Source organism: Pezoporus wallicus, unplaced genomic scaffold, assembly GCF_028554395.1.
Source record: "Pezoporus wallicus isolate ANWC-B61680 ecotype Strahan unplaced genomic scaffold, APGP_CSIRO_Pwel_v1 scaffold_3294, whole genome shotgun sequence".
Lineage (NCBI taxonomy): Eukaryota > Metazoa > Chordata > Aves > Psittaciformes > Psittacidae > Pezoporus > Pezoporus wallicus.
The window spans coordinates 16,921,187-16,935,712 of NW_026635478.1; the positions used below are offsets into that span (position 1 = coordinate 16,921,187).

At 39.3% G+C, this 14,526-nt stretch overlaps 1 protein-coding gene across 12 annotated transcripts in view; it reads left to right on the top strand.

Annotated features, from left to right (window-relative positions):
- The window catches only part of TCF20 (transcription factor 20), a 128,242-nt gene that overhangs the window by 102,102 nt on the left and 11,614 nt on the right, over positions 1 to 14,526 (top strand). For all 12 annotated transcript variants that reach the window (XM_057430555.1, XM_057430487.1, XM_057430563.1 and 9 more), the window contains one exon: positions 10,979 to 11,072. In XM_057430555.1, coding sequence (XP_057286538.1) covers positions 10,979 to 11,072 — 94 coding nt within the window. The remainder of the gene's footprint in view (positions 1 to 10,978; positions 11,073 to 14,526) is intronic.

Genomic DNA, 14,526 nt, shown 5'->3' on the forward strand with positions numbered 1-14,526 from the left:
TGCTTTCCAGCAAAACAAGCGGGTTGGTTTATTTTCCTAGGTATCGGAAAATTGTTCAGGTTATATCAGAAAAAATCCAATATGCATGTTATAGGTACATAAAACTATTCTACGAGGGTTTAGTGCAGTCTTAACTCCTATGCTTTACTTTAATTATTCCTCCTTTGAAGTGTCACACGTTATCATTGGGGAGAATAAGGATTCTTTAGTGGTACCACATAGTACTATTACTCTAAGCAGAAATCTTCAGAGGCAGTTCCCAGGGTAAGTGGATAGTTACCAATAAATTCAGTTTTCTGGACAAATTAGCTTCAGCGGCAGTGCCAGAAGAAGAATTTTCTGTTCTGAGTCTCTGAAGCTGTCTAACAAAGACTTTACTGCTGACTTACGTTCTTTAGGCTACAGCCTCCAGAAGGTGGAGGAGTAGGAAGTGAGAAGAGGGGTGTGTCTGTGTAAAATAAATGAAAAACAAAACAAAAATGGCTGTATCCTTCAGTTTCTGCCTCAGGTAGAAAGAAGATTGAAATTTCTCTTTGATCTTGAACGGTGACTTATTTGTAGTTATCTATGGCTTATAGCAGCCCTTTTTTTATATTAGTATAGATTGATCTCGATTTATAAAAACTGAAGATCTGGCTTGCAAATAGGTAGATATTACTGCTTTTACCATGATTCAGCAGTGTTCTGAGCCCAAGAGATCTTTGTGAAGTATTTTCCCTTCAGAGAACCAGACAGCTCCTTAATCCTTTGTCAGAGGAAGTTCTTCCCCCACGAGAACAACATTAAGTCTGTCCTTAAAGGAAACTACTGACACTGCCTCAGCGGCTTTGTAATATCCAGCTGGAGTGCTATCCAGCCTTGGACTTCTGCTGCTATTTATATTTGCTGCTTCTTCTAAACTGCTGCTAGCTCATACGAAGTTTTCCTGGGTCATGTGTCTCTGGCAAGCCTCCTGACCCTAGATATTTTTGAATAAATTCAGTTTAGAATTCATGAGAAGTAGCTATTATTGTAATGGGCAGTTTAGGCAGCACATATGTCATTATGGTTTGTAGGGTTTTTCCCTGATGATTATTGAATAGTACAAGAACATATTCCTCTTTAAACCCGTTCAGATATTTGGCCAGCAAATGTTATTTTACGTACAGCACCTCCTTTGTATATGAGATGATTTCATCAATGTGTGTTACTGATTTGTTTAGTTTTCCTCGGCTGTGATTATTTATTGCAGTAGTTCGTGAGCTTCTATCTTCTTCCCAATTTTCTTTTTAACACTGGTGTGTTACTTGACAGCTTATCACTAAAGAGAGTTGTACTGACTCCCAAGCATTTCTCTTTCTGCAAGCGCTGCACCTTTACCTCTTGGATTAATCTCATCTGCTGTTGTTGCTCATCTTTGGCTTCTTTTCCTGGGTTGTAGCAACCGCCACCAGTGACCTCAGGAATACTTGTGTGCAATTTGCTACTTCTTACAGCTCTGCTGCTAGCTATTGCTTCAGCAGCCTTCTGGAGGATCTGTTGTCTTCTCATCCTTCTCTTTTTAACAGTATTCAGTGGTATATTTATTTGCTGCCTTTTCTCTAGTTGATAACTTTCTAGTAAGATTAGCATTGTACTTTTTTCACCTGTCCTTGCTTGCAGTGGGCTATCGTTTGATTGTGCAATAGGAGCAGCTCTTTAGACTAATTTCAGAATTGATGTTTGTATTAATGAGAAACCGTCCATTTGGAATGCTGTTACAAACATTTTTTTTAAAACTATCATTTTCAAATGCCTACTTCTTTCACATTCATCTGCTGACTTCCTCTTTTCTTATGCTCAGACATAAGTTACTCATCATTATTTTATGTGCCTTCATCCTGCTGCTTTTTCTTCTTTCAGTTTCAGGAACTTATGATCTGCTTCCCCTCAGTGCATCCTGGCTAATTTCCTAAATGAAATGCCTCACTTTCAACACCCTGCATGTTTACCTTTGTTTTCCTTCACGCATTTCTTCAAAGCCTTTCTTGTCTGGGATTTCTGCTGAACGATTGGATATGGTTGGGCTGCTGCTGTGATGGACTCTGCCTAATGCTGCTGGCTCAGTCCCACTATTCCTGTTTCATCCCTTTGCATCCACCAGTGCTTTGTTCTGTATTACCGAAGTGTCTTGCACAGTGGGGTTCTGTTTATGACGAGGGCTTGCACAGATTACTACAAATAATGACAAATGGTTTATTTCTATTCAGTGTTACAAGTCTTTGAGTTGTTGGCTGGCTGGATTTATGCTGCACCCTTTTTCCTGCTAGGTTGCATGGGTATTTAGTATCTTGTAAGAATCTCTTACATTTACTGTTCAATTTTGCCCTTTTTTTTAAGCCTTTACAAAGGTTTTGCTTCTGTTGAATCCACTGCCACTAATAACATAGTGATTGTGTCCTTAATGAACTAGACCTTTACTTTCTTTGAGGAGATAGTGTCATCTTTTTTTTCTTTGACCAGAGAAAAAACTGGTTCCATCGTGCAGTTTGCTTCTTGAAAGCAAATTCCTGGAATTGTTTGGATTTACTTGTTTATGTCAGTTTTATCCTTTTTTTGTCAGTGTAATCATTGATATTCAAAGGTTTTGCTTTACAGGGGGGAGCTCTTGGTAATTATCTAATTTATCCAAACCCTCTTCCCTTATAGCAGTGATTTGCTTTGTTTTAAGGCAACCACATGCTATTGTTTTACACCACGCTTGGTAGACCTTGTGCTAAATGGAAATTCGCTATATATTTGGATATTTTCTGTATAATCGGTACCTAAGGTGGTCAGGAAAGAAACCTAGTACTGGCACAAAACCCAAGTGGAGTGAATGCTCTCTCTTGTTGACTCTGCTGTTCCCACAACTCTGTATGTCCTTATCACATAATCACTGCTGGAAAATTTGATTTTCTTTTACCTCTTCTTCTATCTTTCTGACCTTTTGGTAGCTAAATTGCAGTTACTGTTGCACATTTAATCCTCCAAATGAATGGCCAAGATGACATAAGTTGTGTAATTTTTTTTTTGCTAGACTTTCATACTTTAGCAAATTCAAATCCATATACATCTGTGTGGTTGTCTGAAACGTTTCTCTCATTCAGGGTGGCTCTTTGTCATCAAAAGAAAGAAGATTTACACATTTCTTGTCTTGGACTTGGTAGTCTGTATATTACTTTAACATCCTTTTGAAAATATGAAATTGCTGCAATGGTGTGTACTCATTAGCCTGCTTAATTTGAAATTAAACATGCTTTTTTATGACCATTTATAGTTTCTGGGTTTAGTTAATTTTGCTCAATAGGTTTTAGTTAACATCAGTTTACGTGTGAAGTAGCAAACCTATAATCTGTTTCAGATATGCTTGGTCCTTATTCAGGTTTTTTTCTCCTTCCGTTGTGCAAGAGGCAGGGATGGTTCATCATCCTCTATGACTTTTTCAGCTTTTCACCAAGTCTCGTCTCCTAGAGTATGTTCATACACATTTAAGCCTTTGATCACTCCACCAAGTGAGTGAAACACTTAAGCTTGTATGGAGTAGTGAACATGAATTTATTGCTTAGATCAGATTTCAGCTCTTTGATATGGTGTTACAGTTCAGCTCAGCCTTCCTGTTCTGGAGGTAGACTGAAGAGGCTTAAAAACTTGTAACCTGACACTGTAATTTCTGGGTGCGTACATAGTTTTTACTAATCATGGGGTGGTTTTTGTTGTTCACTGAGGAATTTCACAATCAAATTATCTTGGTCTACAAAACAACTGCCATTCCAGGCAGGTGCAAAAGTATGTTTTGTTGTGGTGTCCTGCCGCCAGCAGTCGCCAGGAGCACTTATCTTTGGAGATGCATAGTAAACCAGGCATGTACAGAGTGCTACTTTCATGTTTTCTCCCCCCTTTTGGCAATCACAGCTTTAGAGTAGTTTCTTTTGCATCACTGTGTTTAACTGGCAGTGGCATACCTATCCTTGATGAATTTGTCTCATCTGGTTTTGAACTTGCTTGTCTTTTTGCCAGTGCAGTGTTTTTTGGCAGTGACTTTTGTAGTTTAATTATTTGTTTTGTGGAGGGAAAAAGAAAAAGAAAACCTGGAAGCTGATTTATCATAGATTTAAACTTGTTATTTACCCTTCCTTCTTGGAAACGGCCAAGAATGCCCACTATATTTGATTTTGTAGATCTCAGTCCCCCTTCAGTTACCTCTTTTCCAAAATACTTATTTTTTTTCTCATGTGGAAGCTCTTCATGTTATTTCTGCAGTGTGTTTGGGTTTTTTTTCTGATCTGTGATCCTTTATTAATAGGGTGACCAGAACCACACACCATATTAAGACGTCAGGGTGCTGCTACAACAGTAACAGATAAACATAATGAAGATTTGTTTGTTTTGATTTGTTTGTTTTGATTTGTTTGTTTTGATTTGTTTGTTTTGATTTGTTTGTTTTGTTTTCCTAATAACTTCTTAGGTTCTGGCTGTCTTGTTTCTGCGGTTGCAGGGACTGCATGATGGTTTTGTCCAGGATGACTACTGATACCTTCCCATGATTAATAAAAGTTAATTTAGAGTCCGTCATTGTGTGTATGCTTAGGTAAAAATCTTTCCCCCATGTGTATCACCTTGCACTTAACAACGTTAATTTTTATCTCCATTTTATCATGCTGTTACCCAGGGTTGGGAGATGTTTTTGCAGCTGTTTGCCACCAGTGTGAGATCTGACTTACCTTGGATAATTTCACAAACTTCACAAGTTTTCACACCTTACTGTTCACCCCCCGCTTTGAGGGTCTCTATAAGTACAGGTGCATAGCTTACATGTCTGCATAAGAACTTAGAAATTTCTGCTGGGAACCCGTTCCTTGTCAAAACAAGCAATTTATTTCTGTTCTTACTATTTTCTCTTTTTCTTTCAAGTCGAGGGAAATAGAATGCTCTGTTTTTCATTTCAAGTGCTTCTGTTGTACTTTAATCAGTTTTGTGTGTATTGAATCGCATTTTCCTTTTTTAAGACATTTTTCAGTTCTTGTGGGTTTTTATTTTTTTTCCATGACATCCATTTTGAGCTGCAGCTTCCCTTTTGTGCTTCAGCAGCCTGTGCAGCACTGCAGTTCCGACTTTTTACTGTGGTTCCTAATGCAGCTTTATTAGTGTAGCATCTTCCAAATCATTGATTTGTCTGTTTGCTGAAATCTTGGAGTCTAAATTCATCCTTAGCTTTTGAGCTTGAAGATAGCTGCCCAATTTTACTTCAGTGACTATTTTCCTTTTATTATTATTTGCTTGCTGCAGGAGTATATCATTGTTGGCAAGAGATCCCTTATAATCAAGTTTAAAGGATTTTTATCTTTTTAATTGTGGTGTTTGTGTTTTTCTCTGGTATTCTGTGCCTGTTTTTTGGTGAACTTTAATTGTTTGACAGGAAATGGAAACTAATAATTCTGTATCCTTCAGGACTGATTGTTATCTGTAGCCCCAGTCACATAAGCAAATTTTTTCATTAACCAGTATCTGCATATCAGAGCAGCAGCGCTGTTTTCCTCTCCTGCTTCCTAAGAATGTCTGCTCACCCTGCTCTTGTTCATCTCAGTCCCTTTCTGCAGCAGTCTTCCAAAAGAATCACTTATCCTTTTCTCCTGTAGCAAACAGTCCAAATGTTCTTGGGTTTAGCTTTCCTTGTAGCTAGTTGGAGTAAGCTGTCTCTGCATCCCGCTTTCCAGGAAAGAGAATGCGGCTGCCTGCTGCTTCTGTTGCCCTTTCGCCTGGATATTAAAGCTGAGCCTCTGCATAGCCTGCCAAGTGCTTAACCAGAAATAGTCAGAAGGCCCTCCTTCCTAATATTGCAGCTGACTCTGAAATCCTCATTATCTTACATCTGCATTTGTGCAGTGCAATTATGCAGAAGCAATTATTTTCCTAAAAGCTTATAATTTAAACAGATGAAGGAGAGCGTATGAAAAATGCATATAACATGTGAAGTGAAGACTTGTACCTGTGTAATTAATGCCACATGTATTTCATTTTTGCTTGCCTTTTTTTAGTAACCTTTAGTAGTTGCTTTCCATTTTACTCTGTTTGTGCATTCTTGACACTGGTATGCAAGAAGGGGAAAACCAAGGAAGTGCCTAGAAAGTGAAGAAAGAGAAAAGGGAAGAAAACATAAAGCAAAAGAAAAACCGGTGCTTGGAAGAGAGGAAGTTAGAATGAGGCCTGAGTGTGGGGTGTAGGTGAGCAAGCTGGAAGAAGCAACCAATCAGTATTAAAAGACTCTTCAGATTATAGACATGTAGAAAATATGATACAGTTGCATCTGTCATGAATGTCCTTGCTTAAACTGCTTTTGTAGTTCCACCAAAAAGATAGTGGAGGAATCATCTGAAAACACCTTATATTGCTGTTAGGCAGAAGGAGTTAATTTCTGCTTCTCATCAACTGATCCTGCTGCTACCCAGAATATGTCAGAAGGGTTAGTTTGGCAATTCCCATCCTCCCACCAGCAAAACCCTGTCCACTGTGGGATTCCAGTACACCTACACAGGCATCATCTCTTGTCAATGTACAGCCGAAGAGGAAAGTTAAGGTGTGTGTATTTTACATGAGCAACTTGGAGCACTGCTTTTCATCAGTATGAGAGCTTGTGCTTGACAGGGGGGAGGAAGGTGGGTAGCTCAGGACATTTGTGTTACAACACCTAGGTGGAGCTGGATACAAATCTGAGAGAGGCAAAAAAAAAAGCCCCAAACCCAAAATCCACACCTCTGTTTATTACATTTAGAGCAGTGTGCTTTCCGCAGAGTTTACTCCTGTAGAAATAAAGGAATACAAATGGCAGGGGAAAAAAAAACAAAACACAACCTTGAAGCAAAAGAAATAGAACTAGTGGATGGTTTAGCATTTGGAATGAATCAGAGCAGCTCTGCTGTCGCGGTGGTAGCTCTCCCCCAACTGTTCACGCCTCCAGGTTGGGTGTTACTTCGTTTTGGTAGACAGAGAATGATGAGCTGTTGCAAGGAAGAAATGGCTTGCTAATAGTGTGGAGAGGTAGAGACAATGTATGTGGCTTTAATGCTATTGATAATTTAGTTCAAGGGATGGAGTGTCTCTTCTAAATGGCACTTTTCAGTCTCTCTACCCTATTCTAAGTGAGATATATGTGCCTTGTGGCCAGAGATGAATTGTGGAGATAGGACCTCTGAATCAATCTCTGCTGTATGGTCTTTCCCCCCACCCCTACTTTTTTTCTTTCCTTTTTTTTTTCCTCTTTTTTTAATTTAAGCCAGGAGTTGATTAGATGCCTGGCAATGATTACTATCCATTGGCACATCCCATTGGGAGCACACTCCAAGTACCAGCCTTCAGCTCTTAACAGGGGAAGTTAAGCAGGCTGCTTACTGAGCAAAAGGAATTTCTCTTCCCATGAGAGCCTGAGTGCTGTTTCCCTGGCTAAGAATGCTATAATTCCTTTACAAGTGACAAGCAGGCTGCTACCATCTGCTGGTGAATGGCTGCAGGACGGTGGAGTTTGCGTGAAAATTTGCTCATGGATTGAAGAGAACAATTAGCGGTCATTAAGCCCAATTCACACATTTCCTGTACGAAGTTCCACGATTTCATTTCGTCTTTAGAATGTTTTCTAATTGTGGTGTGATTTCTGTTTTGTTTTGAAACATAAATGCGTAAGATAAGGGTTCTAACCAAAGCCATAGAAAGTACCAGCAGGATCTGTGCATAGTTTTATCTTTTAAAGCACAACAGTGATGTCTTGCAAAAGCAGACTGAGACCATCCAGACATTTTTTAATCACTTTATTCTGTCTTTCTAGAAACACCTGGGTATATTTGGAAACCATGTGGCATTACTTGGTGATAGTCTCTTTCAAAGATTTAATGGTAGACTCGTGAGTTGGTTTAGAACCATGCAGCTTTGTAGGGTGTCTGCTTTGTTCAGTCACTATACTGTGTCAAGAAGGAAGAACTCGAAAGAAGAGAGTAGTTATTGTGTATGTGGTTCCCCCAGCTTCCCCTGAAAGAAGCAGATGGTCGCGGGTCCCAGGAGGTAGAAGAAATGGGGCCATTAGACTGTCAGTGACTTGTGAAAAGCAGAAGCATCTGCCAGAATGGAGACTTGTTCAGCAGCAGGGGAGCCAGCAGCAGCAGATGATCTCTGCCTTGAGTAGTCAATGGTGTAGTAGTCGCTGGGGAATTGCTGTTGTGGGCGTAGCTGCAGGTAACCGTGGTAATAATCTGGTTGGTCTGGCAAGCTAAAAAAAGGGAAATGAACGCTTGATGCTTAATCTCTGGCATCTTAACTACCCACTTTTACTGTCTAATCAGCCCTAACTACAACCCATTTGAAAGTATTTGGTACCCATTCTCAGCTGAGCCCCATAGGCATATTTGAAATTGTTCAAAATGCCCGTCGTGTTTCTGTTTCAAGTTTCAGAATAGCAAGATGAACCATGCTAGCCTGAGCAAAGAGTAAGTTCAAACACTAAATTAACGTTTGGAAAAGTATCAAAAATTTTGTCGTCTTGTTTTCAGCTGTATCACACCGAACGCTTTTCTAAAACATGCCTTTTCGGTGTTAAGAAATATTTCACACAGCTGCAGTTTAGTCTCTGCTGCTGTATTTCGTATGCTCATACTGACTTCTCTGCACAGGACACAGTGTTCCTGGGAAGAATAGCCTCTTCTGTTGCTACAGTGTGATGGTACTTCAAAGACCAGATAAAATGGGGAGGACAGAATGCCTCTGAGAAATAAACCTAGAAATTCATATCTGTCTTCAAAAAGAATAGACAATTTGGGTTCTGTCCTGTTGGAATAATTAATCTCAGTCAGCCACATCTAAAAGAATAAAGTGTATGGGTAAAGAGCTTTGGTTCAGAACTCCTCAAGCTGCACTTTATGAATATTTGGCATAGGTGAATCTAAGACTATTGCCAGTACATAATATTCTTCCAGGGTTGACTTCATAGCCAGGAAGAGATACTTTTCTACACATGAAACTTGGTTTTACTCCCATGAGAAAGAGAATTACATTGCAGTTTGGCTAGGGGTCCAGACATTTTGGTTTACATTAAAATATTGGTTTAGATGGCGTTTTGTATCTTTGGAAACTATCATTCATATTCTGATAGGCAAGAGTAAGCTGCTTGAGTGTCCCTTTCTAGGCCTCAGGGACACTTTCCTTACATCATGAATACTGCAGTAGTTTGTCATGATACACATTCTCTGCTTAGAAGATCGACACAGTTTAAGTAGGGAGCACTGGAGATCAGGGTCTCAATGCTTTGGCATAACCAAAAAGAAAAGGCAGCATTCAAGGCTGCAGTTGTAGGTGTCATGAGAACTGACATCTCACAAGCTTTCCTGTTAGTTGCATCTGCTTTGATTTGAAGGAGGCCACCTGGTTTATGGCTGGAGCTACTTTTGCTTTCATCCTCATTCAGTCATTTAAATACAAACTGTAGTCATCTCTGCATAGCATAGAAGAGTAGGAAAAGCAGTAACTGGCAGATATTCTCAGTGGTTTTTTAAATAGTGTAATCAAAGCCCTGATTACTGCGCAGAGGGAGGATCTTCGCTGTGGCTCTTATCACGTCTAGCATGATGTGGCCATCTCCCTGTATGGTAAAAGACCATGGTTTGTCCAGTGCCAGGTTCACACTGCTGGTTTGAGCATATTTGTTCTGTGTGCCGTACAGGTGTCACTTGCTGATTGTGTTAATACTGCACACAGAGTTTGGTACTAGCTTTCCCAATAGGAAAAAAGAGGGTTTAGATCATGTCATCATCTATCTGTGTGCAGTCAGTGACCGAAGGCAATGTCTCTTAGCCTGAATTCAAGGTGAATTGTATCAGCTATACAAGGCCTTATTTGTGTTTTTAGTTGTGTTTATCAGCACAACCAAACTTTCTGTGTGTGACTCTAAAGTTACTGTAGGTCATCTTTTTTTTTTTCCCTCATAATAGTCTATTTGCATTTTAATTTTTAAATAATAGCAGTCTCTTAGCCTTTGGTGCATTCTACCAGATGTGGCTTCTTTGCTTTTTAGAAGAGAAAAATGTCAACCTGTCAGAAATCAGTTTTCATCAGAATCTTAGATTAGCTAATGAAAATCACTTAGTGTATACCTTCAAGAAATAAAATTGCTGTCTAAACGAGATGCACTATAGGCCAACTTCCATAGGTCATTCCTTAAGTCATTCAGGATGAAGTAAATGGGTGAGTGGCTTTCATTCTGCTACATTCACATCTCACTGTTAATACGGTTAAATACATCATTGACCAGTTGAGATAATGGGATTTAAGTAATGAAAATTGAACGTGGACATCAGATGAGTCTTAACTACTTTGACAATAAATGTATGAGCATCTTTGTAGTACTGCAGGCGTTTCTTTTGGAGATGTGCCATTTCTGTGATGATGAGCTATTTTCTCCTTGATGGCATCTTCTCCTGCTCCAGATAAACCTTTTTTAATCACCTCTGAAAAAGTGTTCAACTTAGCCTTGATCTTTTTGGGCTGCTTAGTGATAATGAAAATGATGTAACCAAATTACTTTTACACTAATGGCGTCTCCTAAATCATTCTTTGTCATGCTAATTCTCATTTTAAAGCTGCTGTAGATTCAAAAAAAGCTCTTTTCCAATTTTAACACTGATGTCATTGTCAGGTACTAAAACATGGGCCAGAGAAATAGATTTGAGAAAGTGTTTCGAGTTCTTAATGGTTGGTTTGAAGGTTTGGTATCTCTTGCCTGGTTAGTACACCTGAAAAGTTTTTTGTTTAAAAGAGCTTATATTATTGCCTATACAAAATGCCTTTAGTCATGTGGTGTCGAAAGATACAGTTCTAACATTGTGATACTTGAGAAATTTGTCCTGGGGTGGGGTTAACTAAAATTCCCAGGAAAATACCTGGAAAGATATGTGGAAAGTTGGTTGCAGTCTTCATTGCCATTTCTTGGTTTCCCTTTCAGAAATGTTCCCATTGCCAGGAATCGGGAGCCACCTTAGGCTGCTACATCAAAGGCTGCTCCTTCCGATACCATTACCCATGTGCCATCGATGCAGGTAAGAATAAATGGCATGCCAACTGTATTTCATGTTTATTCAAGACCACAGGACACAAAATAATCTCAGGTACTTTACAATTTTATTCCCTCTCTGTTTTTCACCTGCCATGAAGATTCAGTAATATAAATGGTGAGAAATGGCATCAGATAAATAACACACTGGGACAAGGTGGAACTTGTAATGAAAAAGAATCTACCTGAAAGCGCAGGAAGAAGCCTGGTTTGGGGGAATGTAGTTGCAGTGACTCATATTTGGCTAGAATATGACAACTGACCACTCTTTTCTTGCAAAAATTAGAAACCCTTTGTTAAAAGGGTGCAAGTGACCAGAAAGGTGTCTGCTCTTTCAGGTTTACAGTCCTTTGGATAGTCATAGTAATGATTTCAAGTGCAAAGGGTTTGTAGGATCATCAGTACCACTTGCAGCACAGCCTTCTTTCTCCCTCCTTAGAAGCATTTCAGCCAGTCTCTTCAGTAGGTCCAGTTTTTGTCATTGAACAAGCTAATGGTTTGGATGGTATTCTCCCTAGCCTGGGTTTGTGAGCTGTCGTTTTGTGTACAGTAGTGAAAGTGGTTCAATAGAGATAAACTTTATTCTTGGGTTAAAAAAAAAAACACAAAACCCAGCTTAGAATGAATAATATCCCACTGTTCCAGTCCTCTGTAACTCACTTCTTTCATACAGTACGTAGTTTGATAGCAAGCAGTAAAGATTCAAGATTACAACTCTAGACTGGCAAACAATCACAAGCTTCCTGTTTGTTATCCCAATTCCACAGCAGCCCACTTGTTTCACCAGCTATTTTATGCTGTTTATGCTGTTTTCCAAGTGTTTACAGTATTTGAAGTAGGTATGCTCATTTCTGAATGACTGCATCGCACCTCTCACTTGAAGTCCCACCCTGTTGGAGCACCTTATTTTATTCTAATAGTAATGTTTTTCATTAAATTAGTATTGCAGTGGAGTGCTATTAGTACCACGTAGAGAATGCTTGGTTTTACGTGCAATAAGTTGTTAAATATTATTTGGGTTGCAAAAATCACATGCTCAAAAAATGCCACAAATAAGGGTGCCCATGTAAGTGTGATTTTGGTCTCTTATGAACATACCTTATAAAACAGTAATTACCTAATCAAAGACTGGCATCTTTTTCCATAAGGCCCTACTTCAGCCTGTGGGATGGAAGAGTACTCATTCATGAACATACATTGTCCTCACTGATTTTGTATTTTACTTGCTGTGTATAAGTCCATCTCAGTTCTGAAAGTAGAACTGAAATTTTCTGTGACACTCATCTATGTCATGCCTAAGAGTTTTATGAACATCAACAACCTTTTTGTTCATACATTTGAGAGACAGAATCGTCAGATTTGCATTCATATTGTGTTTAGTAATTTGTTTCTGGTTTGTGACCTACCTGTTATAATACCATGAAAAAAATGGTAGGGAATGTTCCCAATAGTTTGGGGTACTTAATATGAATTCTTGTTACTCGATACAGTATGTTGCATTTTCCATGTTATAAATACAGGTATCAAAATTAAGATACTGTCCTTTTTCTTCAGATAGACCTTCCTCATTAACTCTACTCCACTTCAGCAAATGCAGTAGGATCCTCCAGGTGACAAATATACTGAACAATCATGACTGATTCCCAAGAGCAGTTCTGTCATGCACGGAAGAGGCAGTGTCCTCTGCAAGAAATAGTACATAATCATACTATTTGCATCATATTAAATGTAATATAATATGTCTACCTATAATATGTAGAAGAGGGCTATGTTAATTTGGCTTTTCCTTCCATTTGTCTTGACTTTGCAGCCTTTGAGGTTTTGGGTTTTTTTAGAGTAGCTTTTTGTGTTCAAGTTCCAAGGCTGTGCTTACTTCATTTTCTTGTAATTTTGTTATGAGACATCATGTTGTCATGTGGCCATCTGTCAGAGTGCACCATTCCAAGCTAGTTTTCCTCCTTTGAGTAATACGGCAGTAATAAATTGCAAGAGCTGCATGGAGATGGGATACTTGAACTAGGAGATTCGCAAACATACTTAATAGGAAAAGAGTTGGTAAAACTGGTAAATCTCTGGTTTTGCTCCAGGAAGAGTAGGTTTTAATGAGAACAAAAACTTCTCTTTGTTTCTTTTTACGTCTTCCTTTTTGTTTCTTCGTCTTCAGTCTGGATGTGTCTGATACTTTCTCCAGTCTGGCTCTTTATACCAGCCACAAGCTCTTTATCTAGTTGGTCTCAGGTTCCTCTTCTCAAATTCCTTATTCCAGTCTCTTTTGTAAGACACAGTTCTCCCTACTCCGTTCTAACTTTTCCTTTGCCCGGATTTCTAGCTGTCATTCTGGTGTCCTCCTCTCTGCTCTTGCATCACCTACTGCTCTCCTTTCTTGCTTCTAGCTCTTGACTTTTTTTCCTCTCTGGGCTTCTTATTCCTGTTTGGTGTTCCTAACTTAGCCATTTTTCACACTTAACCCTGATACTCCCTGTTTGTTCTTGTATATTGCCCTTGCTCTCCTATGATTCACTGTTCTGTGCCTTATCCCACTAGTTCTTAGGCTCCAGTCTTCTGGCTGAATCTTGCTGGCACACTCATCCTTAATTCCCTGCTCCTAACTTCTAGTAGCACTGGTCTCCCCATCCTGCTAGCCTCCACTCTTTTTCCAGTTCCAGACTGACTTTCTCACTTCTGCCTGTCTTAGCCTTAGCAATGTCCCCCAACAGCTGCAGTGCTTTAGGGTCGGGTGCCTAAGTCTGAGGCCAGAGGTTCATTTACAGGAAAGACCTGCTTACCCCCAAACAAAAGTATATTTGGAGGAATTTTTGAAGGATCTAACTACTAAAAGCTTAAGAAGCCTCACCTGAAGATGTGCAGATTAAAATCCCCATTGCTCCTTTCAAAGAGTTGGATTTACTGATTTTTGTGGTAAGCTGGCAAGGACATGCCTGAGAATTGAGGTCCTACTGAAAAGCAGGGTATGCTAGAACTTTCTAGAGAAGGTTAATAGGGACAGAATAACTTTTTTTTTTTCCAAGAAAGAGTCTCAAGAAAATGGTTAGGCTGCTTCAGCTGCAGTTTTCGACCAAAACAGATGAAAGAACCCAGCTTGAAGTAGATTCTCAGCATTCAAAGTTTCAGCCTGATGATACAACAGTAAAAGACCTTGTTTGCAGTTGGGTGTATCTGTGGGTGTAATCAAGCTGTTTTAATCTATAGCCATTCTTCCAATAAATCTGTATAAAAGAAATAAGCTATATGGAATAGGAATTGGGTTTTGGCTGTGGCCAAGCAAAAAAATGTAGGCTTTCTTGAGAAGCACATCAGCATTCTTTTCTTTTTCCTTAGTCTGCTGTCTACCTATAAACCCCTGTTACTGGTTATGCAGTGCTGCTGTCTTTCTGTAGTAAATCAGATACAAATATTTCTCAAGTCCTTTGGGTTCTGTG